The 27,041-nt window shown below is 41.2% G+C and overlaps 1 protein-coding gene across 1 annotated transcript in view; it reads left to right on the plus strand.

The window, feature by feature from the left end:
- Positions 1-27,041, plus strand: part of PREP (prolyl endopeptidase) — a 99,523-nt gene that overhangs the window by 23,026 nt on the left and 49,456 nt on the right. The window contains exons 6-7 of the mRNA XM_089530664.1: positions 402-523; positions 9,791-9,896. Coding sequence (XP_089386790.1) covers positions 402-523; positions 9,791-9,896 — 228 coding nt within the window. The remainder of the gene's footprint in view (positions 1-401; positions 524-9,790; positions 9,897-27,041) is intronic.

Genomic DNA, 27,041 nt, shown 5'->3' on the forward strand with positions numbered 1-27,041 from the left:
TATCACTTAAGGTTTTCAGATGTATCTTGTTTTAACTCATATTGTAAACTATTGTTATTAAAATTAGTGTTGTTTGTTTTATATTCTGCTTGCCTCCCAGAACAGATTCCAACTTTAATAATAAAAATAACAGAATGTCTTACAAATAATATGGAGCAGATAGTCATAGTATAGCTATTTTTTAAAATGACTTTAAAAATACAAAATCAAAGTCCTTTTGGTATTACACATCTTCTCTGCAATGATGACTGATCTGTCTGGTGGTATATGAGTGGTATGAGATGTTTTGTTTTGTTTTTGTCCAGGCAAATAAATAGCTTCTAATCTGTAATTTTTTAGAGCTAGCAAGTAATTTTTATTCACAATTGCATACATATAATTTGATCCCTTGTTTGCTCCAGGCACTGAAACGTCAACCAACTTGCACCAGAAGTTGTACTATCATGTGCTAGGAACTGACCAGTCAAAAGATGTTCTATGTACCGAATTTCCTCATGAGCCCAAATGGATGGGTGGAGCTGAGGTAAGTTGAGTCTTGTCTGAAGGCAGACTTTTATGCTTGATTTACCAGAAATTCAGCATTTTGTAAAGTCAAGGGAATGAATTTCTAAAGTTGTCCCATTTCTCTCTCTGTATACGTAGAACAGTCAGAGATGGAGCTGATTAGTGCTCATGTCCCCATTTCTCCTCCACACTTCCATGGTTTGAAGGTCTGAACAGCACATTACTGGGATGTGTAGTGTAGTTTTAAAAAAGCCTATAAAAACAAATCTGTGCTATGCTATGTAGTTTCTGTTTAAGCATTGTCCCTAACTTTTTTGTTTGTCATTTGTATTTTGGTAAGCAAGTTGTTTTGCTTTGATATGCTGTTAAAAAAAGCAAAACATTTACTTTGAACATTATACATTTAGGGTTATTCGTATCAGTCCTTAGTCCTTGGTAGTTCTCTACAGGTTTTACATGCAATCTCTGTTTTTCTGAGTAAAGTATGTGTATCTTTGTACCTATTTGTATTGTTTCTAACTATCAAGAAAGTAATTGTGGCCCTGTAACCATTATAATGGAAAGATAGGGAATGAATTTGAGGAAGTTCCCAGTAGAGGGTGCTGCAGAATGACAGTCTGCTTACATGGTGTTAAGTAGGGCTCAATAAGACTTCAGTTGCTGTTTGCAGTCAAGTTCCCTTTTTCAGAATACTATAAAACACACATTCAAGTGTGTCAGAAATACTAGAGAGGCTCTCTGCCCTCACTCCTTTTCAGATAACACAATGAAAATAGTAGCAGTATAAACACTGTGGTTTTGTTTAGAAAGTGTCTTCAAGGTTTTAAAAACTTGGCACCTGCTTTCTTCAGTTAGGGATGAACATTTCCCAGTGTCAGGGATCTGGTGTAAGGACCCAGTTTATTATGCTGCCATGGCTGCCTGTTTCCAGTCAGTCTATCTGATTTTGAAGCATTGTACTCGTAGCACAGTTGTACTATTCTCGAGCTGATGTTGATGCTTCAATATGTAGGGATGGAAGTAGGACGAATGGCTACTTATTTTATCATTTGGATGTCCCCTAAACCATAGATGCCCATATATTCATGGTGCTGCCACAACATTGTCAAAATGTATCAGCAACTTTGCATGTGTTATTTGGTACAGTAAAGTTCCAGAGTGTGTTCTTATCCTATGAAATTCAGTAGACTGGTACGGAAAAGCCTTCCTTCCAAGAAAAATAAATTGGGGGAGGTACATCAGATTTTAGCATGTGAATCTATGTGTGTGGGAAAGAAACAGGAAGATGTGTTGGTTGAGGGCCACAGTACAAAACAGAATTAATGTGATGATATTTTGTGGAGACCTGTGGTGGTTAAAGCCTCAGACATTCATCGTTTGAGCTGATAATGCTGTATTCAAATCTTTTCAGATATTCTGTAAATGGACAGTCTAAAATATTTGCAGACAGTTTTGCTGGAATGTAAACTTCACATTGGTTCCAGAAACCAATAAAACTATATTGTCAACGAGATGTGATGTGTGAAAAGATTACCTAAGAGACAGGAAAGCGAAGTGACAATGAAGCCAGAAGCAGGAATAGCTAAGGAAGTGAGGAGGGTCAGTGGACTGTGAGATGTGTCCTGAGAAGGAGACAGAATTGGTAGAGATAACAAAGACCTTAGGCAGTAGTAGGACAAGCCAGGCAAGTGAAAAAAACAGGATACATGGCTATCGATGGAAATGCACATGTGTATGACTGTTACAAAGAGATTAAGCAGGACCAGATGCTTGGGAAAGCTATATATTATTAACTCAGGCTAGGGTAAGGGGAAGAAAGAGTACTGTACAGTAAATCTGGCAAATGCTGCAGTAGGATAGAGGGTGGCATAACTCCAAAGAACAGCTGGTTGCCTGAATCATGGGCTGCTGTCACACTGCATAATTGATTCAGTTTGATACCGCTTTAACTGCCATGGCTCCATCCTATGGAATCCTGGGATTTGTACTTTCTTGTGGCACCAGAGCTCTCAGACAGCAAAGACTAAATATCTCATGAAACTACAAATCCCAGAATTCCATGGTATCAAACTGCATTAATTCTGTAGTGTAAATGCAGCCATGGTTTGAGTGGGGCTTTCTTTCCACTGAGGCATTGTGAGTGAGGTGATCCTGATGGCACAGCCAGTTGCATATGACAGTAATGGGCCCTCTGGATTGGCAGTAGGTACGGTGCATGTTCTGCATCAGTTGGTTAAGCATCTTGTGACACCACTGGAAAGTGCGGAGAAGTTCTTGTGTATGTACAAATTTCATCACTTCTTTCTTAAATACTGTACATAATTCTAGCAAAATAGGTTATAATTTCTGTGTGTGTGGGTGCATGTCCACTCACTCTCTGTAAGGAGCACTAAAGAAAGGAGAGTGAAATAAGTGGGGGTTTGAATATTAGGAACTAAATTTCTAGCTATATTTTCATAGACTATGATACCAAGTCTTAAAAAGTAGAAATAAAGAAAACAGGAAAACTAATTGCAGTTCTTCCATTAAATTAAATACAGCCACCTCTCTGTTTCCGCGGGGGATCCATTCCAGCCCCCCCTGCAAAAACGGAAACTCACATATATTCAAGCCCCATTGGCTTGAATGGCCATGCGTGCCATTTTAGCCAGTGGGACTCGCCCCTCCATGAATAATCGAGACCGCAGATTTCAAGTACACAAAAATGGAGGGGTGACTGTATTTTATATATTTTCATCCACCATCTTAATCAAATTACATTTAATGTGAGCCGTTATCAACTGTGTAACCTGGGAATATATAGCCATGACTTTATATTGGAAATGAAATGTAGATTGTTCTCAGAGCAATTTATTGAAGTTGATGAGAGATATTTGCACATTATTGCCTCATCTGACTTGTTTTGACCTTGTATTTGAAATTTTTGTCTTTAGAATCAGAGGTTTAGGTCTGATTGGAGAACAAGCAGGAGTCTTATTTTCCATGATGGGAGAATGCGGTAGAGGTATAACAGAATATAAAAAAACAAATAAAGCATTCCTTTTTGTTTAATTGTTTTGTTTAGCAAAAATAAACACTTCCTGTGTTCCTTTGAACATGGGAACTTCCTCAAAATCATTTCCTATCCTTCCATTATAATGGTTACAGGAGCAAGACAGGGCCACAATTACTTTCTTGATAGTTAGAAACAATACAAATATATACAAAGATACTGCATACTTCACTCAGAAGAACAGAGGTACCATTGACAGCTTTGGGTCACAGTTTTCTAGGAGAGAGAACTCTGATGCTTGGTATAAATCCTGTGCACTGAGTTTACTTAGTGAAGTTGCTTTCTAAAAATTTATTTATTTAATTCATATCCTGTCTGTCTCTTGAATGGGACCCAAGGACACTCATGAATTGTTTCAAACAAGATACATGAATTAAAATTCAGTAGAAAAAAAAAGTTAAAACACAGTTTAATAAGATATCATATTAAAACATCAATACTTTAACATAGCATAAAAACATTTAAAACTAGTGACAAGAACAATAAAAACACAATGCAGGATGCATATCTCATTAACGATCTTTCTAAGTAGCTACTTATCCAAATAAAAAAAATATTTTACCTACTTGTGGAAGCACAATAATGTGGGGGCCAGTCTTGTATCCCCTGGCAGAGTATTGTGCAGCCTAGAAACAGCCAGCAAGAAGACTCTCTCCCATATTCTCACCAAGCATGGCGATGAAGGTTGTGGGAAGAACAGGAAGCCCACAGGCAACTCACAGTTGAAAATAGTCTGGATTCAAGCTCTGTAAGGCTTTACAGGTCATGACCAGCACTTCAAATTGTGCCTGGAAATTAGTCAACACTCTGGCCACAGCATTTTGAATGCACTGAAATTTCCTGACAGTAATCGGAATGCGATGTAATCAAGGCATGTTTTGCTGGGAATGGTCACAACTGATGCAGTAGTTTTATCTGTGCTAATGTATTTCTGGCCACCACTAAAACCAGGGTATCCAGGCTCAGAGTGGAGTTCAGAATTATATACCCAAGCTATGAACCTGAGATTTTAGGAGGATTGTAACCCCAATCCCTGAATCCCTGTTCCTTGATCTTCCTTTCCATGGATCAGGAGAACCTCTGCCTTGCCTGGATTAAATTTCACTTTGTTTGTCATCATTCATTCAATCACTAACAGCAGACACTGATTTAGCACTGAAACAGTTTCCTTGGAGTTAGGTCAAAAAGAGAGGTTGAGTTGAGTGTCATCCACATACTAGTCACACTGAACCCCAAAGCTCCATATACCATCTCCTAGTGGTTTCAGCTATATGTTCAACAGCATATGTGACAAAATGAACCCTGAGGGATACTACAGGCCAGTGCCAGGGTGTCAAACCACCATCTCCCAGCACCACCTTCTGCATTTCCCACCCCTGCATTACAGGCACAATTTCCATCTCTGCCTTGTAGGCTCTTCTCTCATTTCTATATAATAGCCAATTTGAAAATATATATATATTTAAATTCAGCTTGTTTGCTTCAAAACCTTAGGTTTCTAAGGATTCTTGGGTTTAAGTCGAATTGTTAGTTACAACTAGTATAGGCCACTGAATCAACCAAATTTACGTAACTGTTGACTTGGGAAGTTCTCATTGATTCAGAGGGTTTACTCTGGGACTAGCAACTGCCTTAGTGTTTTTTAAGCCATTTGATGATAATGTGTAATATGTAGTCCATGACTATTGAGATAGGTTTTTATAAATACACAAGAGACATTATTGAGCTTGGAGTGTCATTTTTTAAATTTTTATTATTTGTGTATGTTTTTGTGTTTAAAGCATGGACTGAACTGCACTAAAGTATCTGTGTAGCATGGCATTGTGCAAATTTAACTTAATTGTCCTGTTGCTAGTTTCAATAAAAAACATCTGAGGATTATAGTTGGTGTCCCCCAACCATGTATTTATTTGCTTGGTACCATATAGAAAGAATAATAATAATAATAATAATAATAATAATAATAATAATAATAATAAATTTTTATTTATATACCGCCCTGTGGCGAACCATTCCGGGCGGTTTACAACATTAAAATAACATACAGCATAAAAACAATATATTTCCCTCCCCCCTTAAAAAGTTATTAAACAACATATCTAATTTAAAACCACAATAAAGAGTTAAAATAACAATAAATTAAACAAAATAATACCAACCAATGAACCACTGCAACTTCAGTTCTAAAGAAAAGAAAAGAAAAGAAAAGGGGGCTTTGGAGACATTACTGAGGAGGGGGGAGATCCTGAGGCCGGGATATTTGTCTGGGAAGGCCTGCCTGAAGAGATCCGTCTTGACAGCCTTTTTGAAGCTGTCCAAAGATGTTAATTGACGGATCTCATCTAGCAGATCGTTCCAGAGCCTGGGGGCAACAGCAGAAAAAGCCCTCTGGGAGGTGGCCGCAAGCCTCAATTTTTGAGGCTGCAACAAGTTCCTCCCAGAGGACCGGAGAGCGCGGGGAGGATTGTATGGGAAGAGGCGGTCTCTGAGATAGCTTGGACCCAAGCCATTTAGGGCTTTAAAGGTAATAACCAACACCTTGTACTGGGCCCGGAAACCAATAGGCAGCCAGTGGAGGGACCTCAAAACCAGAGTGATATGGTCCCTTCTAGATGTTCCTGACGCAAGCCTGGCTGCCATGTTTTGAACCAGCTGTAGTTTCCGAACCAGGCACAAGGGTAGCCCCATGTAGAGCGCATTACAGAAGTCAAGGCGTGAGGTTACCAGCGCGTGCACAACAGTCTCGAGATCCCTTACTTCCAGAAAAGGGCGCAGCTGGCGTATCAGCCGAAGCTGATAACAGGCGCTCCTGACGGTCGCATTCACCTGATCTGTCATCAGGAGCGACGAGTCAAGGAGCACCCCCAGACTGCGAACACAGTCACTAGAGGAGAGTGTGACCCCGTCCAGGACTGGTGGTTGCAACCCAATTCTTGGTTTCGGGGCTGCTACCGTGAGCACCTCCGTCTTGTTCAGATTCAGCTTCAATCTGTTTTTCCTCATCCAGCCCATTACCACCCGAAGACATTCATTGAGAGAAGAGATGCCATTAGAATTCGAGGCCGACGAACGAGACATGGAGAAATAGATTTGGGTGTCATCAGCGTACTGATAGCACCCAGCACCATAACTCTGTATGATCTCACCCAGCGGCTTCATATAGATGTTAAACAACATTGGGGACAAAATAGCTCCCTGAGGGACCCCACAAAGGAGCTCCCTCTTTATGGAGCTACTGTCCCCGAGCAACACCCTCTGGGACCTGCCCGAGAGGAAGGACCGGAACCACTGCAATGCAGTGCCTCCGATACCTAATCCCCCCAAGCGGTCCAGGAGGATGCCGTGATCTATCGTATCGAAAGCCGCTGAGAGGTCTAAGAGCACCAACTGGGTCACACTACCCCTGTCGATGCTCAGATGCAGATCGTCAGTCAAGGCAATCATGGCAGTCTCAACCCCAAAGCCTGTCCTGAAGCCGGTTTGAAATGGGTCTAGATAATCGGTTTCATCCAAGACAGCTTGGAGCTGAAGAGCAACCGCCCTCTCGATTACCTTGCCCAAAAATGGCAGCAAAGAAACAGGCCTGTAGTTGTTCATATCCAGGGGGTCCAGGGAAGGTTTATTCAGAAGCGGCTTAACAGCCGCTTCCTTCAGACAAGATGGAACATGCCCTTCCCTAAAGGATGCATTGATGATATCCGTGAGGAATCTCCTCAATGCATCCTCCCCCTGGACGGCCAGCCATGATGGGCAAGGGTCGAGAGGGCAGGTTGTTTTCCTCACCTTACCAAGCAGCTTGTCCACGTCCTCGGTACTCACTGATTGGAGCTGATCCAAAATAACTTCGTTGTCAGAGTCGCTGGACACCTCGCCTACAGATTCTGTTGCAACAGTGGCGTCTAAGTCGGCTCTTATCTGAGAGATTTTATCTGTGAAGAAGTTGTTAAACGCGTCACAGCAGGCCGTCGTTGGGTTAAGCAAGGGATTTGGCGCAGGAGGTACCTGCGTCATTTCCCTCACCACCTTAAACAGCTCTGCTGGACGGGACTCTGCAGACGCAACCCATGCAGAGGAGAAAGCTCTCTTTGCTGCACGAATTGCCTCCCGATAGGAACAAAGAAAGTTCCTATGGCGAGTTCTGTCAGATAGGAGTCGAGTCTTCCGCCACCTACGCTCTAGTCGTTGTCCGAACCGCTTCATTCTCCTAAGCTCTGGTGTATACCATGGCCTACGACTTGAAGCGGATTGGCAAGGACGCTTGGGAGCGATCGTGTTGATAGCCCTGGTAAGATCGGTGTTCCAGGTATCAACCAGAGCATCGACAGGGTCACCGGCATTCCCAACCATTAAACCCTCTAAGGCTCTCTGGAATCCTATTGGTTCCATTAGCCTTCGAGGGCGGACCATTCGAATGGGTCCACCACCCCTGGTGGAGCAGATATTGGCTCTTAGTGCCGTCTTGACCAGGAAATGATCCGTCCATGACAATGCGGAGGTACTTACTACCTCCGCCCACGGATATTCTTGTTCCATACTAAAGACCGCATCGAGTGTATGACCTGCACAATGTGTGGGTCCAATGACCAGTTGGGATAGGCCCATGTTTGTCATGGTCTCCATGAACTCCCGAGCCGCACCTGTTAAGCTGGTCTTGAGCGGAATGTTGAAGTCCCCCAAAACTAGAAGTCTGGGGGACTCCAACAGTAGCTCAGAGACCAGCTGTGTCAGCTCTGTCAGGGAGTCTGTTAGACAATGGGGTGGTTGGTAGACTAGCAAAATCCCCAGACTATCCTTGGTCTTCAGGCTGAGATACATACACTCGAAGTGGACTGTGTTCCGGACAGGTATCCTGGTCAAGGTCAGGTGGTACTTGTGAACCAGAGCCACTCCGCCCCCCCCCCCACCCACTTCTCCTCACCTGCTCACTGACAGAATACCCAGCTGGTAGGGCCTGCGCCAGGTGACTGCGCTATCCTCTCCCAGCCAGGTCTCTGTGAAGCAGGCCAGGTCGGCATCCTCATCCAGGAGGAGGTCCTGGATGAAGTGGGTCTTGTTTTTGACCGACCTGGCATTGCAAAGGAGCAGAGTGAAGTTCTGTGGAATGGTTGGTCTGCTCTCCAAGCCATTCTGAGAAACAGAGGGAACTGAAGGCGGGATAGCTTTCAAGCAGCAATCCCGTCTTCTTTTGTAACATTTGTAAGAAGGCAGGAGTTAATAGGAATCTTACTCTGGTTTCTAAAATAGTTATTTATTTTGCTTTTGTGAGAGCTAAGGGCAAAATGAGAGGGGAGATGCATTGTTGCTTTAATATACATGTTAAAAATGCAGATGTCAACTGTGTCGGTAGGTTAATACTTTAAAGGACTGCAAGAGGTTAAGATAGAATTTAAACTCCTTCCTTTCCCATATTGTGATGCCTTTTGGGTTTTTTTCTCCAAGCTTCAAAGGAGTAATTTTAAAGGCACAATAGCAGGTGAATGAAGGGTCAACCCCCCCCACCACACACACACACACCTGAGTTGACCATGTTCCCCCTACCATTCCCAATTCATATTTGTATTTAATGGTGTTTCTTTTCTTTTTTTATTTTTCAAAACCTTTTATACAAATGTTTAAATCCCAAAATAACAAACAAAGTAAAACCCAAAGCAATCTCAGGAAAGAAGTGCAACAAATTTCAGACAGAATTTTAAAATGTATGTATTTTGCTGATCTTTGAAAAGTCTTTGAAAAGTCTGCATTGAGTGATTATAATTAATTTGTGATGCTTTGCTGTAGAGTGATTACTTTCAGTAAAGGGCTGTCATTATAAATTTTGACATGGTTTACTGTCACTTTGCATTTAGCACAACAATTTCAAAAAGTCACGACTCTCTGTAACATAGCAGCTGCCTAGATGAGAGGTTTTTTCCCCTCTTCCAAACTGCTTTTGATTTCAGACAACTCTGTTTCATCAGAGTACCCTTTGGCATCATAACTCAGAATGCTATTTTATCTATTCATGAAAAGTGGAATGTACTTGAAATGACCCGGGCCATCCATTCAGTATTGTAAGCCAGACATATACTCCATCAATAATCATCAATTTATGGTACTTCGATGCAACATACCTCTCTGATGGATTTTGCTTGCAGAATGCTTTTCAGGGAAAATGGGGGAAATATTTGAGTAACAATTACTAACTTTTTCATTTGGAATTAGTAACCATGTTGTGCCAATTTTGATTTATTTTAGGTATCTGATGATGGGCAATATGTTCTGCTATCTATACGAGAAGGATGTGATCCAGTAAACAGACTGTGGTATTGTAATCTACAAAAGGAATCAAATGGTATAACAGGTAATATACTTTACTCATGTTCCTAAGAACTGCTTTTTGATTAAAATGTTTCAGTTTTATTTATAATGCTAAAGTCTGCATAATGCTTATACTCCTCAGACACTGATATTTTTCTGGCTTCTACTTGAATTCCCCAATCCATCAATCAGGGTTTGTTAAATGGAATGAAGGGAAAACGTGCACATTTGCTTAGTATATTTAATTTGTGGCTCTTGTCTCAAGCTTAGTTATGTTCTGGATTGCCATGATAAATCTCTCTTAAAACACAAGAAGAGGAAATATGTACATACCAGCATTCCACACTTTCTGATGTTCAATTTGCTCTTTGTTGGAGATAGTGACTATGAAAGACTTTGTTTTGCATGTCTTGATCACTGGAGCCCAAAAGAATCCTGTATCTGAATCATAAAGGGAATGTTCATAATAAGGAAATGTTGAATAGCTCTAATAATTATGTAATCATGTGAACTAATAAGGGAAAACATCTTGGCAAAGAATGAGCACTGGCATGGTGTAATGGTTGAATGTTGGACTCTGACTCTGCTCAGCTATGGACATCCATTGTGTGACCTTTGACAAGTCACGCACTCTCAGCCTCAGAGGGAGACAAAGAAATCAAACCCTGCTCTCCAGAGTCATAGCCCAATACCCAAACCACTATGCAACACTAGCTCTCAGACTAACTATAGGTTGACTTCATTTTATAGTCAGTGGCTTGCTGCTGAAAATTTTACAGCTGCAGTCAACACTCACAATATTTGATATGACCTGAAAAAATTGAGGTAATGCTGTTGTGCTCAGTGTAAGTGCCAAGCTGCATGACCAGCATCAAAAGACTGCTCAGTTAGCATCAGTATACATCCAACATTGAGCAGAAACAGCACCAAAGCCAAATGTACAGGGCTTCTGTTGAGAGTTTGGCTGCAAGGAGAAAACCGGTATCATTGCTTATCCATTTTTTTTAATAAAAAAAAATAACCTCAGTAAATTTTCTAAAATGAAAGGGGAGAATACAATAGTTCTGCAATGGGTAAGCGGTAATGATGAGTTTATTCAGTGTGTGTGTGTGTGTGTGTGTGTGAAGTTCCTTTTGCATATTTCTCATATCTTGACCTGTCTACATGTTAGGAAAACATAATGGGAATGTCCCCAATGTATCAAGCCTTTTGCTGTCATGAAGCAAATTCCATGGAGGCTAAAGTTACTGAACCATACAAACTGAGAAAAGTAGAAAAGACCTTCAGGGATGCTGTAACAAGTCCCTACTTCAGTGCTGTTAGTTCTTTGAGAAGAAAAAGTCTTGGGCAATTAGGTCATGACACAGAGAAAATAAGAAATAATTCCTTAGGCAAATTCCATCTCTTGAATATGCCAAGATTATAATTTGGCAAGTGGGGTTCTTTTAAATGGAAGATTCAATCTGGTGTAGATAGACCAGTTCATTCTGACTGGTGCTAAGGATGTGCATATTATAAGAAGCTTGCCTGCACAGAGTGGAACAGTGAGAGTTGTGGTGCCCACACATGCTAGTGCTACTGGAAAACCATGTTACAAGAGCCATATGTGTTAGGAGATTGAGGCTCAGGGCTTCCAAGATAGTTTTTTAAATATATATATAACTTTATTTCAGCATAGGATAGTTCTGCAGTTGCATGAATGAGATGGGAAGCTGAGAGAAATAAGTTTAAACAGTAGGCATACTAGAGCCTTGTGTAACGGAGAAGCACTCCCAGCTGTCCAATCGGAAGGCAGCTGAGGGCCAGCCAATCGCCTGTGGGCTGGAACGTTTGAAAATTCCGAATGGTTAGTTGGGGAGTCAGTTGGGACTCAGGCAGGAGAAGGTTCAGTTGGGGGTTGGAATGTTGAGGAGTTAGGACCTGGAATCCAGAGAAGAAGGGTTTTCAGGGGTTAGAGAAAGATGGTTAGGGGTAGAGTCTGAATAGAAAAGGGCTCCCTACCATTATACTGCCAGGGCTCTAGAAAAGAGAGTGCCTGGAGTAGAATATCCTGCGGGATAGTGTTAGTTAGGAGAACTGCTAGGTCCAGAGAGGGACTGGATTAGATTGATGAGTCTAGGGAAGAGAGGCTCAGAATAGCCAAACTCTAACAGGGGGTTGTGGTTATATTAGATCATAAGAGATGTTGTTAGCCTAGGGGCGGAAATAGGAAAAGGAATTGTCAAAAAGGGATGCGAAAGTCCCAATACAGTGAAAAGAAAACTGGGGAAAAGACTAGTCCCGAGAAGGGCTATAGTCTTGAAGTCTCTGAGGGTACAGTGTGTTAAACGAGGAAATTTGAGCTTTTAGACCAAGAGAAGGCCGAAAGATTAGGAAAAGGGTCGCATCTGATATAAGAGTTTATGTAAACCTCTGCAACTGATTTATTAAGAGACAAGTTCACAACAGCTTATTATTGACAATCTTTTATTCTGTTCTGTTTCTAAAATAAACTTATTTTATTGATTTTCAATCAATCTGCTTGGCCTAAGTGATGAGTTTTAAACACGCTACCATCTACATATTTGAGGCTAGAGATTTGTGCTTTTGTTACATCATCATATAGAAGGAAGATTGTTACACCTTGCAAGCAAGGGGAGCCCATGATATTTGTATAACCAAAGTCTTTGAACTCAATTTGGATATCCTAAACAAAGGGGAGGGGTGTTGCAGTTAGAAACCAAAACTTGATCTTACATTGTGAGCTGTGGTTTAGGACTGCTTGCTTGGTGTTGTTTTCCATATGTTCAGCTCTCCACTTGGCCTTTGCCGGTGGAGTAACAGCTGTAACTATGTGCTGTGGATTCAGTTACACCAACCTGTAATTAGCTCAAACTATCATTTGCAAACCTTCTCCAAATGCCATATTTTTCCAGCAAGTCACAAACTGTGGGTTATTAATTTGGATATCATTGTAAAGTGAAACTGGTTGCCATGAGCTGTTTGAATTGATCCAATTTAAGCTTTTAACTCTCTCTCTCTCTCTCTCTCTCACACACACACACATGATTTTCCAAAGAATCTCTCAGATATTTGTATACCTGAAAAAGAGCCAGTGTGATATAATAGTTTACATGTTGGATTAGGACTCCAGGAGACCAGGGTTCAAATCCCCATTCAGCCATGGGCAACTCACTGGGTGTCCTTAGACATGCCTCTCAGCCTCAGAAGAAGACAATGACAAACCACTTCTAAATAAATCTTACCAAGAAAACCCCAGGATAGGGTCACCACAAGTCAGAATGAATGCCCATGCCAATAAATCTGATTTTCACCTTGAATGCTATACATTGTAATAACTATTAGCATAAGAAATAACAGATATCAATAGTATGTCTTCTGATTCAAAGAGGAGAGTGTCTTAACGTATAAATCTTCATACTGTGTAGTTGCTGGCATTTTGAATGAGTACAACCTTGTCTTGAAAACTATTTCACTCATTCACAAAGAGAAAATATTTCACTGGAATTCTTGTACTGGATGTGAGATACCACATTTTAGCCACATCAGGAGAATCCCAAAGATAAGGCCAATGGACTTTACATTTACCATTCGAGGTTTCTATCTCCAACAAAGGTAAAACATTTTTCTAAAAAAATTGGACAACATTTGGCACATTTTACCAAAACAGCACCTAAACATTTTTTCCTAATGCAGAAGCATGGTGGTTTCTTTAGAAATGTAGTGTTTTCTGCCTAACTACAGGGCTTGTAGTTTCACAAAGAAGGGAGGCAAGGATCTCAAGAGAAGTCTATTTTTTCACTTGGTCAGAAGTAGGAGTGGTTTGCCTGCATGAATATCCCCTCTACACCACCTGAACTGAGAATGGCTACAACATCTTGACAAAATGCAGGCCTATGACTAACATAGTCATATATTTTTTTATTCTGTATGATTTATATACACTGTTTTCATCATCTACATATAATCAGGGGAGGAATGATCCAGATGCATTTGTAGATATTCTAAATAGGAATATGAACCCAAGATTAGGTTGAGCTGAGAAATGGAAGCTTAGTTCAGGTAAGGAAATTGTCACTGTTTTTATCAGTTTAGAGGAATGGTGAGAAAGCTGCTTTTGATGGGTTTGTCCCACTCCCAGAGATTCAGGTCTTGATACTTTATTTTACGTTCAGCATCTCTACTGGAGATGACCTCCATAACTTGTAATATCTTTCACATAATTCAGCTTTGTGGAAACAAATGACCTGATCCCAGTTATTAGTGCTCCTGGCTGAATTAATTTAACATATTGTACTGTATGTAGGGCTGCCTCTGAAAAGCATTAAGAAGCCAACACAATCAGAATGAGGTGCTCAGATTGTTCTAGGGGTAGTCGGTGACAGTTAACCTCCAATGCCATATTTAAAAGATCTCCTTATGTTAACAAATCCAATTCAAAGTTCTTATCTTAGCTGTTAAAGCCCTAAATATTATGGCTGTGATCCAGAACATCTAAAAAATGCCTTATCCTGTATAAAGCAGCCTGGCATTTGAGATTCTCAGTTGTTTTCCAAATGCCCTTGCTGTGGATGCTAGACAGGACAAAAGGGAGCCTTTTATGTATTGTTTCTCAGATTATGAGACTATATCCCAAAAGAGATGTTCAGTTGGAACCTCCTTGCTTTATGTGTGTTAATTTTTTAAAAACCTTTATTGAATTGTTTCAAAGATACATGTGTTCAGCATGTTTGTACATACTACATGAACAAGAAAAATACAACACCAAAATAAGAATTTAAAACATAATAATTTGTTATACTTAGGATGCTAGATCTCATTCTTTCATCCTTTGAGCTCCTTAATAGTCTTTTAATTGCCTTCTTCCAGTTGTACTGACACTGCATGTGTGTGCATGCTTTCAAGTCACCTGTAGACTTGATGGGGTAGGATGGGAGCTGACTTTCCACTATCTGACCATCATTTAATCTCCTTTGCTCTTACTTATACTCCACCTCCTTGCCATACTGTTCAACACTATTTTTGTGATCTTCAATCTGTTAACTCTAACCATCTTGGTCAGACCCTGGATTCATCTCTCTCTTCCCTAAATCTTGGGGATTCTGCTGGTTCAGCAATGTCTTTATTTAACTCCACTCTTTCCTCGACTCTTGACAGCTTTACCCCTGTCTCTGTATGCACTTCTTCCTCTAAGACTAGGCCTCAGCCCTGGCTTACCCCCTTCATTAAGTTTCTCCGGTCCTGCTCTAGAGCGGCCAAACATCTTTGGAGAAAGTCCAAACAGTAGGCTGACTTTATTAATTACAAATTTGTTCTTTCGTCCTTCTCACACGCCCTCTCAATGGCAAAACAAAATTATTACAAATCAGCGTTTGTTCTCCACCTTCAACACTTTGCTTAAACCTCCCTCTCCTCCTGTCTCTTCATCATTCTCTCCTAACGACTTTGCTAATTATTTCATCTCAAAGATTACCACTATCTGCTCTGAGATAGTCCCTCCCGATTCTTCTTCTGCTCATAATCTTCTATCGCCCTCACCTAAAAAAATGTCTGTGTTTCCTCCTGCTTCTTTGGATGAACTCTCTATACTTCTGGACTGTTCTAAACCTGCAACTTGTTCTCTTGATCCAATTCCTACTCGTCTTCTAATTTCTATAGCTCCCTCTTTTCTGCCCTCGCTTCTCCATATCTTCAATCTCTCTCTCTCTACAGGCTCCTTCCCTTCGGACTTTAAACATGCTCTCATTTCCCCAATTCTGAAAAAAACCTTCTCTTGACCCCTCCTCTTTGTCTAGCTATCATCCAATTTCTCTTCTTCCCTTTCTTTCTATGGTCTTGGAACGGGTTGTTTATTCTTGCTGTCTTAAATTTCTTGAAGTCAACTCCATTCTTGATCCCTTTCAGTCTGGTTTCCGCCCACGGCATTCTACAGAGACAGCTCTCACTAAGATCTCAAATGACCTTTTACGGGCCAAGGCTAATGGCCTTTACTCTGTTCTCATCCTTCTTGATTTGTCTGCAGCCTTTGACACCGTTGATCACTGTCTTCTAGTGGATATACTTTCTGACCTTGGGTTCTCAGACTCTGTTCTCGACTGGTTTAGATCTTATTTGTCAGACAGATCTTTTGCAGTGGTCACAGGTGGTCAGACTTCGTCCTCTGTTCCCTTATCTGTTGGTGTGTCCCAGGGCTCTGTTCTGGGTCCTCTTCTGTTTTCTCTCTACACACTGTCCTTAGGTAAACTCCTTGGTTCTTTTGGTTTTTCCTGCCATCTGTATGCCGATGACACCCAGTTGTATCTTTCCACCCCTGACCTTTCTCCAAGGCTTGAACAGCAAGTTTCGTCTTGTCTCACAGCTGTCTCACAGTGGATGCGCCATCGGCGTTTGAAGGTCAACATGTCCAAGACGGAGCTTCTTGTCTTTCCTCCTAAGCCCACCCTTCAACACTCCTTTTCTGTCTCTGTGGACAACATTTCTATTCAACCAGTCCAGCAAGCCCGCAGTCTTGGTTTTATCTTTGATTCTTCTCTGTCGTGTATCCCTCAGATCCAGACCACAGTCAAGGCATGTAGATTCTTTTTATATAACATTGCCAAAATCTGACCTTATCTCTCCGCCTCTACTGCCAAGATTCTGGTCCATGCCCTAGTGGTCTCACGACTTGATTACTGTAACATCCTCCTGGCTGGGCTTCCTCTTTCTCACCTCCGTCCTTTAATTTCTGTCCAGCATTCAGCTGCACACATTATCACATCCGCCCACTGCTCTGACCACATCTCTCCTTTGTTAGCATCCCTTCACTGGCTCCCCCTCCCTTTCCGCATTCAGTATAAGCTCCTGCTGTCCACGTTTAAAGCCCACCATGGGCTGGCCCCTCCTTACTTATCAGACCTTATTTCTCCTCACCTTCCCACTCGGGCCCTCCATTCTGGTAGTCAAGGTCAGCTATCCCTGCCCAGGATTTCCTCTGCCCCATCCCGGATTCGCCCCTTTTCACTTGCTGCCCCTCACTCCTGGAACCTTCTTCCCCTGCCAGCAAGGGCCATCACTTCATTAACCAGCTTCAAAACGGAGTTGAAGACCATCCTGTTCAGATAAGCATTCCCAGGCATTGTGTGACTATCATTTGTTATGTGATGTTCTTTTGTTCCCTGTTTTATTGAACCATTTCCTGTAGCGCTATGTATTTTATATGTATTATCCTATTATCTCTTAGATTGTACGCCATAGGCAGGCTTTCTCTTATATACTTGTTGTTTTATGTACAGCGCTGTGCAAATCTACAGCGCTATAATAATAATAATAATAATAACTGGAAGAGCACAATGTAGAGAGATCTTGTAGCACCTTTGAAACTAACTGAAAGAAAGAAGTTGGCAGCATGAACTTTTATAGACTTCATTCTACCTCCTCATTCAACTCCTTTTGGTGGAGTTGAAGCTAGGGATAGACATATATATGCCATAGGTGTGTGAGAATGTCAATTCAAATTCAAAATTCTTTGAGTATGGAAATGAAAGAGCAACTCCAACTTTAACAATGGTTGTTTGTGGACAAAAACATAGCCATTGGATATGGAAATGAGATGGAAGATCACAAGTTGGATATCCTTGATTTGTATTCTCCCTTTACCAATATAACTCCTTCCAAAGTCATTCCAAGCACACATTATTAAATACAGTAAACAGTGTGTATTAAAAACCACTCTGATAGCCTTTAGGGCTGAAGGGTGGGGTATAAATACCATAAATGAATGAATGAATGAATGGTAAAAATTCCTGGGGCTTCTGTCAAGAGGCATTGGGTGCTAATAGCCCTGAGGGCATGGAGATCAAAAGTCAAGCCAGTTGGAGCAGGCTGAAGAGGTGAGCTGCTTTGCCTGCTTACCTCACACGGTTGAACTGTAATTCAATTGAACCATTCCCTAAGAAAACCCCCTGAACTTGTATAGTATTCTTATAGCAATATCATACCAGGCTGAAATTTTTGACTTCTGCTTTCTCCTTCTTGCACCCTATCACATTTCTATGGTCTGTGGTTTGGTGTAAATTATCACAAGCTTTGTCTATCCTGCTTGTCTGCATTACAGAACTGTCTCATCTCTTTTGCTTTTTAAAATTATAAGTGAAAGGAAGGGTGTCCATCACTAAAGATTCTAGACAAGTGTGACATGTTATTAGTTCTCCTGTAGAGGAAGCAGCTGTGTCTTGTCAGTTCACTGATCCTTGATGGTCTTGGTATCGGTGAATTTTGTCTGATGTTAACTCATTCTGTTACTAAGGGGAATGGATTTGATTCCTGCTGTATACTATTATCCTTTACTGTTAGTCACAACTTGGTGATTTAAAAGTTTTGTTTTCTTGGTGTTTTTTTAAAAAATCCAGCTACTTCCATACATGGGATGTTTGAAAATGCCTAAAGAAGTAATCAGACTTGGTCAGAGCTCTAAACCAGACTTTGCATCTCAGAAGGTGAGATGCAGAAGGTGAAGATTAATGCTTTGACTCTGATGGGTTGTATTTACCCTGACAAATTAATGAATCTTCTCCGTGGTATGTTTGCAATGAGCCAGCCTACCTGCCCTGCTTAGTTTAGAGGAAACATCTGAATCCCTGGAATGATCACTTACATCAGTCTTTGGCCCTTCAGAAATTAATAACTTCAATCAGTTGTCTCAACTTTTAGCCCTTCAGATATATGTGGCCTTCTGTTTCCCAAATCCCTGGTGATGGGGCTTCTGGGGACTGAAGTCCAAATACTCTGGAGGAACACAGGTTGAGAATTATAAAGCAAAAGATACCAAGCAACATTTTCCCAAGCCTTGAAGATCTGGTGGCAAATGGAGCATACAGTAGCAGTGGCCTGGTCTAGAATAAGAAAGCTTCTTTGGCTGTGGAATTTGTTTTAACCATGTACTCCAGGGCTGATGAATAATGTGCTCTTTTGTATACTGTTGAACTACAGTTTTCATCAGCCCTAACCAGCACAGTCAGTGGTGAGGGGTGATGAGAATTACTGTAGTATCTGAAGTTCCAACATTCCTCTTCTTTGATGCAGCCCCATGCCTGCCTTAGCTGAGGCCTTCGTACTTGAGTAGTGGAGAAGGATTTGGGTTATCCATCATCCCATTCTTCCAATCAGCTTTGGAACTCTTGAGGTTTCTTACCTTTTATCATATATTTTTAGCAGTCACTCAACTCCCAGAATCTGTCTGCTCCCATGGCCAGCTTTTGGGATGCTGGGTGTTGTAGTAAAACCCACTTTTCTAGGCATATGCTGCTAGGCACACACATACTATGAGGAATGTTATAGGTCAGTGATGGCGAACCTATGGCATGCGTGCCAGAGGTGGCACTCAGAGCCCTCTCTGTGGGCACACATGCTTTTGCCCTAGCACAGAGTTTGCCAGAGTTTCTTACTAGAAAGCCAGAGGGACGTGGCAATTTGCAATAAATAAGTGAGGTCTGGGTTGCAGTTTGGGCATTTGGTCTGTAAAAGGTTCACCATCACTGTTATAGGTGGTTATTGGTATTGATCAGTATTCTAGATAAGATACTTAGCCACATAGTAACATTGCTAAGTAGGGTCTCCTGGCCTGACCTCCTCCCCCCAAACATACTGGGCAGCTGCTTCTGCAAATTATTGAGGTCTGTATGCATATCAATTGGGATGCAGCAGACTGATGTGCCCACCCCTTGCCTCCAGTGACCTTTGGTGTGGTAACCAGAAACAGAATCCCTCTCACAATTCCTCCTTGCACTAGAGATCACTTGTAGGAGAGGTGGAAACATCAGGTTGCTGCATCCCAGTTGATAGGTCTCGTGGGCTGCTGACCTGCAAATCAAGGTTGGTACATCAAGGTTTCACAATCCCTACATATTCCTACACCTTTTAGTGTAATGGACTGCATGTAGGTTACATATTTGTAACTATAATCGTGAATGCCAGCCAACATTATTGTCATTTATTTATATAGTGCCTGTGATGCAGGGATAGGCAAAGTGTCTCCTCCCAGATGTTGTCAAACTCTAACGTTAAGCATTCCTCACCATTGACCAGTTTGACTATGGCTGCTGGGATCTGCAATCCAACATCTGGAGGACTGCTCATTGTTTAGCCTGTTGTAATGTCTTACTATTACTCATGTGTCATCACATGCTCACATGCATACACTCTCTCTGGATTTTTGGCTCCCTTTCCAGTAAAAGATCCTAATGTAAGAAACTGTTCTTCATGCAGCATTCTCTGCCTCTTTTCTCTCTTAAGAGATTGTTTCTTGGCAATGTTCTGCTATCAGGCAGTCTTGTCTTGTTAACTTCCTGAGAGGCACTCCTCCCCCAATCCCAGGGGCTGCCTGTTGTTCCTTCTGCTGGGTGGTGGCATGACTGTGAAATGCCAACATTGCGAGGAAGGGAATCTGTGCTTCAATACATTTGTTGCATCTGCATATTGCAATGTACAGTATACTATAATTCACTTGTTGCATATTAAGAGCACTGCTGGATGCTACCAAAGGCCTGTCTAGTCCAGCATTCTGTTCTCATAGTAGCCATTCAAATGCCTATGCATATCTCACAAGCCAGACATGCGCACCATAGCTAGGGACTACTTAGTGGCTTTTCCTAGCAACTGCCTCTGATATTGGAGGCAATATGTAGCCATCATGACTAGTAGCTGCTTTATCTTAAGGTTTCCATCCAAGCTGGTACTACATCTAGAAGAAACAGATTCTATGCAGCCTGTTATCTGCCAACATTTGGCTTCATCAGATGCGCAGGTTCTGCCATTTTGAAAGTGAGAGGAAAATTATTATGTCAGGTTAATAGAGCAAGAGTAGCCCTTGCCCATTTTTAGAAGATGACATGATACTAAAGAAAACACATTAATACTAGTTGTTATTTAATATTTATAAGGGGTGGTGAATTTTCAGCATGCTGGAAAAATTTTAAGCATTTCATATGGCTTAATTCTCTTGCTTTGGAGACAAATTTCTTCATGGGCTGATTCAGACAGTTTTCTAGACCATGGTTTGGAACAGGAGTGGGGAACTTTTGACTTTCCAGAGTCCTGGTAAAGTATTATGGGAACTGTAGTCCAAAATACCTGAATGAGCAGAAATCCTCTGCATCTCTATTTTAAAGGATTGGGTCTTGAAACTCTTCTAGAACATGGCCACATAGCCCGAAAAACCCACAAAAAACTATGGATGCCGGCCATGAAAGCCTTCGACTTCACAGTGAGCCTTGAACTTATTATCGCCTCTTTTCCTTTATATGAGAGAGAAAAGATTAGGAATTATACTTTGTTTACTTTTGCCTCTGAATGTGGAAATGTATACAGAAGCAAACAGTGGTTTCTGACTAGTGGGAAACAGAGGCTTCTAATATCTTCCTTTTTTGTGGGAGAAGGGATAAAGAGAAGGAGGTAGCAAAGATACCCAGGATTCTCTTTGGATTATTCCTGATCCTCAATGTCACAGATGAGTAAGGGAAGGTACAGCCCAAAAGCCCCCTCTTTGTCTCCCATTCCACCACAATCATCCTCTGTAAGCTTACAGGGGATTCAGTTTGACATTTAGTGATGACCTATCTTGGGCAGATTGAGCAGTAGAGAATTTGGAGGGGTGGTGCCTGCCAAGAATTGTAGGAAGACAAGAATGGTGCCCAAACTATCAGAAGTTGCTTGTTCCTGCTTGAAATCATAAAATCATGAAAATCTAAATTTCCCATTTTAATGTCAAGTCCAAGCAGTGTTCAGTAATTAAGCCATTTGCTGTCATTCACAACATGATGACTTTTCAAAATGCTGATTGACAATTTAAACTTAATTATTACTTAATTATATACCATGTGTCATCCCTAATTAACAGGTTCCACATTTATTAACCAGTAGCAGAATACAAGATGTACTATGGTGGTGGAGTACAGTGGTGGTGGTACTGTATTAAATGTTACTGTGCTATGCCTGCTTATATATACAAATGTGCTTCTGAATATGAACATAATTATTTTTAAGCAAAACAGCCTAAAGATATGCACACAAAGCCTTCAAACTGTTTCAGACTGTCCCATCAAAGCAGAATTTTATTAAGGTATTCTTTTCCCATTTTGTTAAGATTTTGTTGTAAAAATGTCTTTGTTTATTTGTGGGTCTTTACATTCTTCCTGGTGTGTGTTTCTGAGTTCATACAGATGACTAAATACCCTGTCATTATAACTGAATTGTCTATCTCTGATCCTGCCAAGTGATAAGCAAGATTTTTATGCCACACTACAGGAACCGAGATGTGATAGAATGTGTTGCAAAATACCCATTCACATTTTCTGCTTTACTGCATTTCTGAAACAGAACAAGGAACAAGCCAAGAAACAAAGCTGTGCTGAACTTGCCACTTTTTTAAAAACATGTGCCAAATACATTTTTCTGAAGCCATAATCATATGATATGCCTCATTAACTTGTTATCAAATCTGTTGTTGTTTGTTTTGTTTAATTGTTGCTGAAAGTAGTCTCCTTCTTTGAATCGTATTTCTTGCATACGATTAGGGTTGTTGTTGTTGTTTTGTTCCTTGAAGTCATTTCTGACTTATGGCAATCGTAAGATGAACCTATTGCAGAGTTTACTTGGCAAGATTTGTTCAGAAGGGGTTTGCCCTTGCCTGCCTCTGAGGCTAAGAGAGTGTGCTTTGCCCAAAGTCACCCAGTGGGTTTCCATGGCCATAAGAGGATTTGAACCCTGGTCTCCAGAGTTCTAGTCCAGTGCACAAGCCACTGTACCATGTCAGCTCATGGTGGTCAGATGCTGTGTCTTTTATTATAATTGCTGTCCATGTGTCTCACATTTTGCACTTCAGTACCCACAATCCTTTAACAGTGCTGAATAATAGAAGCTGAAATCCAGAACCTATGAAGGACAGAAAGTTTCCCTCATCTAGCTTTATAACCTTACCACTATTCCCATGCTGAATGATGGCTTGTATATTGATTCATTGTCACAGTTCTGTGTTTATTGTTTGTTTCAATTATGTATTGCAACCATAGTCTTGTACTTTTTTTAAAACATAAAACTGACTTTGAAATTGCTGCTTTAATGATTATGTATATCTTATGTTTTATGTTAGGACTTGAGAGTTAGAACATTAAATTTACTTACTTATTTACCATAAAAAATAAAAAATGTCACAGCATAGCATGGATGATACTACTAACTAAGAAAGTATGCAGTTTGCTTCAGTTGTCATTTCCTAGATCATTGTTGCTATCTGACCAAATATAATACAGTCCGTCCTTCCTTTATGTGGAGGATACATTCCTGACACACACACACCCCACGTAAAGGGAATTCCACCTATGCTCAAGCCTCATTTAAATGAATGGGGCTCCTGCATGCGGTGGTACAGTGTGAGCGCACACCACGGGCGCACATGTCATTACACCTTATGGGTCATGCCTCCCCTTTTCCCAGTGGGCACACTGTAATGTTATCTGTGAGCTTTACACTTTACACAATTCTAGTACTGTGATTCCACTTTAACGTCTTTGGTTCCATCCTACAGAATTCTTGGATTTTCAGTTGATTGAAAGGCTAGTACAGTTTTCTTCCAGAGAGCTTTTTTAATTGCTCACCAAACAAGAAGGCAGGGAACCGTCTAATTAAAAGATTGTATGTACAGTGCTGTGTAAATTTACAGCGCTATATAAATAAAGTTTAATAATAATAATAATAATAATAAGATCCAGAATTCATTAAGATGTTGCCATGGCAGTTAACCTAGAATCACAGTGCTATAATTGTATAGTGTGAAAGGGTCCTTAGGAAAAATATTTACAAGTTTCAGCAGACTGGATGGAGAAAAAAATAGGAAAGAAATATTCATTCAACTTGTTGTGGCTATATTGAATATGGTGGAGCCATATTTGTCCCTAAGGGAAATGCTGCAAGATTGCAAACCAAATAATTAACAGTGTGGTGATATACTTTTTACCTTTAGCAATGGTTGAAGAAGCAAATGAAGCAGCTGTAGCTTCTCTTTGTCCCTTTATTTTTCTGGTTCTTTTGTCTGGTTCCTGGCCAGCCTACTGTAGGAATGGATAGAAGAAATTAGGCCAAGGAAGTCATGGGTATGATCAGCTTTGCCTTTGGCTCTGTCGATTTTAAAGGCACACCATGCATTTCCAACTAACTACCAGGCAGTCCTTGCAGCCAAAGATTTGTTGTTTGCTTTTGGATGACCCAGGCTGATATCAAGCCTGGCATCACCGTCCGACTTGTTTATTTCCTGAAAATAAACTCTTTCTGTTCTTCTGGTATAAATTGGAAGACAAATCAGTATCCTTGAATCTCTGGAAACTTAGCTGACAGCTGTTAATAAATTCAATGTAGCTTTTTTACAAGATCCGAAAGTGTTATATAGTATCAGAGGAAAACCTTGGTTTCAAAGCAATGACAAGTAATTATTTCTCATAACCTAAGAAGAGAAGAAATTGACTGAAGACAGACATGCCAGAATCTCTTTTGGAGAGAAAATTTTATTTTTGTCTACTGAAAGAGAACCATGTGAATTACAATTTGCTTTTGTTTGGTCTTAAACCAGTTTGAGTATGGCTCAAGAAAGTAAACTAACATGCTTGGCCTGATAGTTAGGGATGTATGAGTTTCCACACAAACAAAACTAATATGCAGAAGACAATATAAGTGCTACCCCTTTTTGTAATAGGCAAAGCAGATAATATTTTAAAGATTGCAGCTAAATATTTTTTCTTCTGCCATTTTACTTTAGACATGAGCCTGATCTTTTATAGGGGGTAGTCATGGAGCTTTAACTTCTTCCCCAAGGTATAGTCCTTAACTGGAGTAGGCCACCACCATTATAATTTACATTGCACAACAGAGATCTGTTTGAATTCTGAACCATAGGTTTGTGATATAAATCACAGGCTCACTGAACCAGGCTGAGATCAATGTCATCATGGGGTAGTGGAGAAAATTAAAGCACACTTCTACCCCTTGATGTCTTCCAAATCAGCCTTACTGTGTTCACTAAAGAATAAAACAACATAGATGCTAATTAAGGCTTCAAAGTCTTCTTTGGCCCAAGAGACCTGTCACAATGCAGAAATAAAGCAGTTTGACATCACTTTAACTGTCATAGTTACATTCTGTGGAATCCTGGACTTTGTAGTTTGGTGAGGTATTCAGCCTGGTCTGTCAAAGAGCTCTGGTGCCTCACCAAACTACAAATCCCAGGATTCTGTAGGATAGAGTCATGGTAGTTTAAAGTGGTGTCACACTGCTTTATTTCTGCAGTGTGGATACACCTCTGATCCTGAAAACTTTCAGTGTTCTTAGTTTTTTGTTCTTAGACATGTTAAGAAGTTTTTAATCTGTTTTACTCTTCTCTTTATTCTGTTAGATCAGCCTTTCTCAAATAGTGGGGCGGGCCCCCCAGGGGGGGCGTGAGGCTCCGTAAAGGGGAGCGCGAGGCTCTGTTATGCAGAGGTGTACTTATAACAATTTTATAGACAAATGATACTATTTACAGTCGTGCGGGGGGGCGCGAAATGTTTTCTTCTTCCTAGGGGGGGCATGACAGAAAATAATTGAGAAGCACTGCGTTAGATGAACTGTATAATCTTATGTGGTTATGGAGGAGGCATTCTACCACATAGTCTCTTGTTACTCTAGATGAGTGGTCCCCAAACTGTGCCCTTTAAGAGATTTTGGACTTTAGCTCTCAGAGATCTCAGCCATCTTGGTCAGTAGTCTGGGATTCTGGGAGCTAAAGTCCAAAATCCCTTAAAGAGCACAGTTTGGGGACCACTGCCCTAGATGGTAATATGTGGCTCTCCATTTGGACAGCAGTCTGCAGCATTCCTCATCATTACTACTGGGGTTATAGTATGACAACATCTGGAGACCTTCTTAATTGTGAACTCTAGCTTAGTACAAGGGGAAACCCAGTCCATCCAATCCTTGCTATTCTTTGGGAGTTCATGCTTTTTTTGTGGGTGGAAGGGCAGTGGAAATCTGTCCATTTCACTTTCTCCCTCAATAAAATGTTGCAAATGTTTGTAAATTATCATTAAAAACAAACTGAAATTAATTCCTCACTGACTCTGGCAAAGAAACAGTTTTCATCCCATCTCCCTGTTTTTGCACATCTGTGCGATACAACCAAGGAAGAGTTGTTTGGACTATGCACAAGACTGGCTGTCCTGTAATAATATGCAAGAAAGAGATTTTGTCAGGCTAAAACTAGGGAAGAGAACTTTAGGAATTATTCTTTTCATCTTTCATGTGTTCTCTTCACTGAGAAGCTTACGTAGAAGTCATATGGATGAATTTGTTGCTGCTATTCAGTCATTACTTTGATAGCTTTTTGATAGCTTCAAAGGAAAATTCTTCAGACATGGTCTTGTCTATGAAGCCTGGAAATGCTGTGGTTTGAAGCTATAATTCCCATAATCTAGCTAGCATGGCCACTGGCCAATGACTATGTTGGCTGTGAGATTCTGGAAGATGTAGCTCCCAAAAGTAACTCTGGCGGGATACAGATCGGCCTGCACCTGCCCCTTTCCCCAACGGGTCGGGGCCTCAGCAGCCACAGCGGCACCCCTGTAGGCCCCGATCCGCCATTTTTCCTGGTCTCAGGAAAGCAGCAAAAAGCCGCTTCCCTGCGGCCTGGAAAGGGGTGTCCTTGGAGCTTCATGCCCCAAGGATACCCTGATAGCGGCGGGGAAAGGGAGAAAGGGGCCACTCGGCCCCTTTCTCTCTGTATCGCTGACGCGGCCATTTAAACGCACTGCGATACGCACTGCAGAAGGAGCTCCAAAACAGGCCTCCTTCTGGCGCCACTGAAAGGGCGCCATAAGCGCCCTGCAATGGCACCAGGACGTCACGTCCACACAGCGCCGTTTGGCTGCAGTGCGGCCGTGACATCATAATGGCGATGCCCATGCAGACAGGGTGCCGCCATTACAACACCACGGTTATGTGCTAGGGTTGCGAGGCGTCTGTAAAGGATGCCCTGTGGCAACCCTAGCATGTATTCAGGCTGGCGCTTTGCGCCAATCAGGATACCACCCCTGATTCTCTACTGAAGGCTGGAGTAGCAAGGAAGACTCTATCAAATGTAGCTTAGTATACATCAAGGTGTCCTTTAATTGTGTAAATTGACAAAATTCTG

This window comes from Sceloporus occidentalis, unplaced genomic scaffold (genome assembly GCF_023333645.1).
Source record: "Sceloporus occidentalis isolate IW3139 unplaced genomic scaffold, rSceOcc1.0.p SCAF_6, whole genome shotgun sequence".
In the NCBI taxonomy this organism is placed as follows: Eukaryota; Metazoa; Chordata; class Lepidosauria; order Squamata; family Phrynosomatidae; genus Sceloporus; species Sceloporus occidentalis.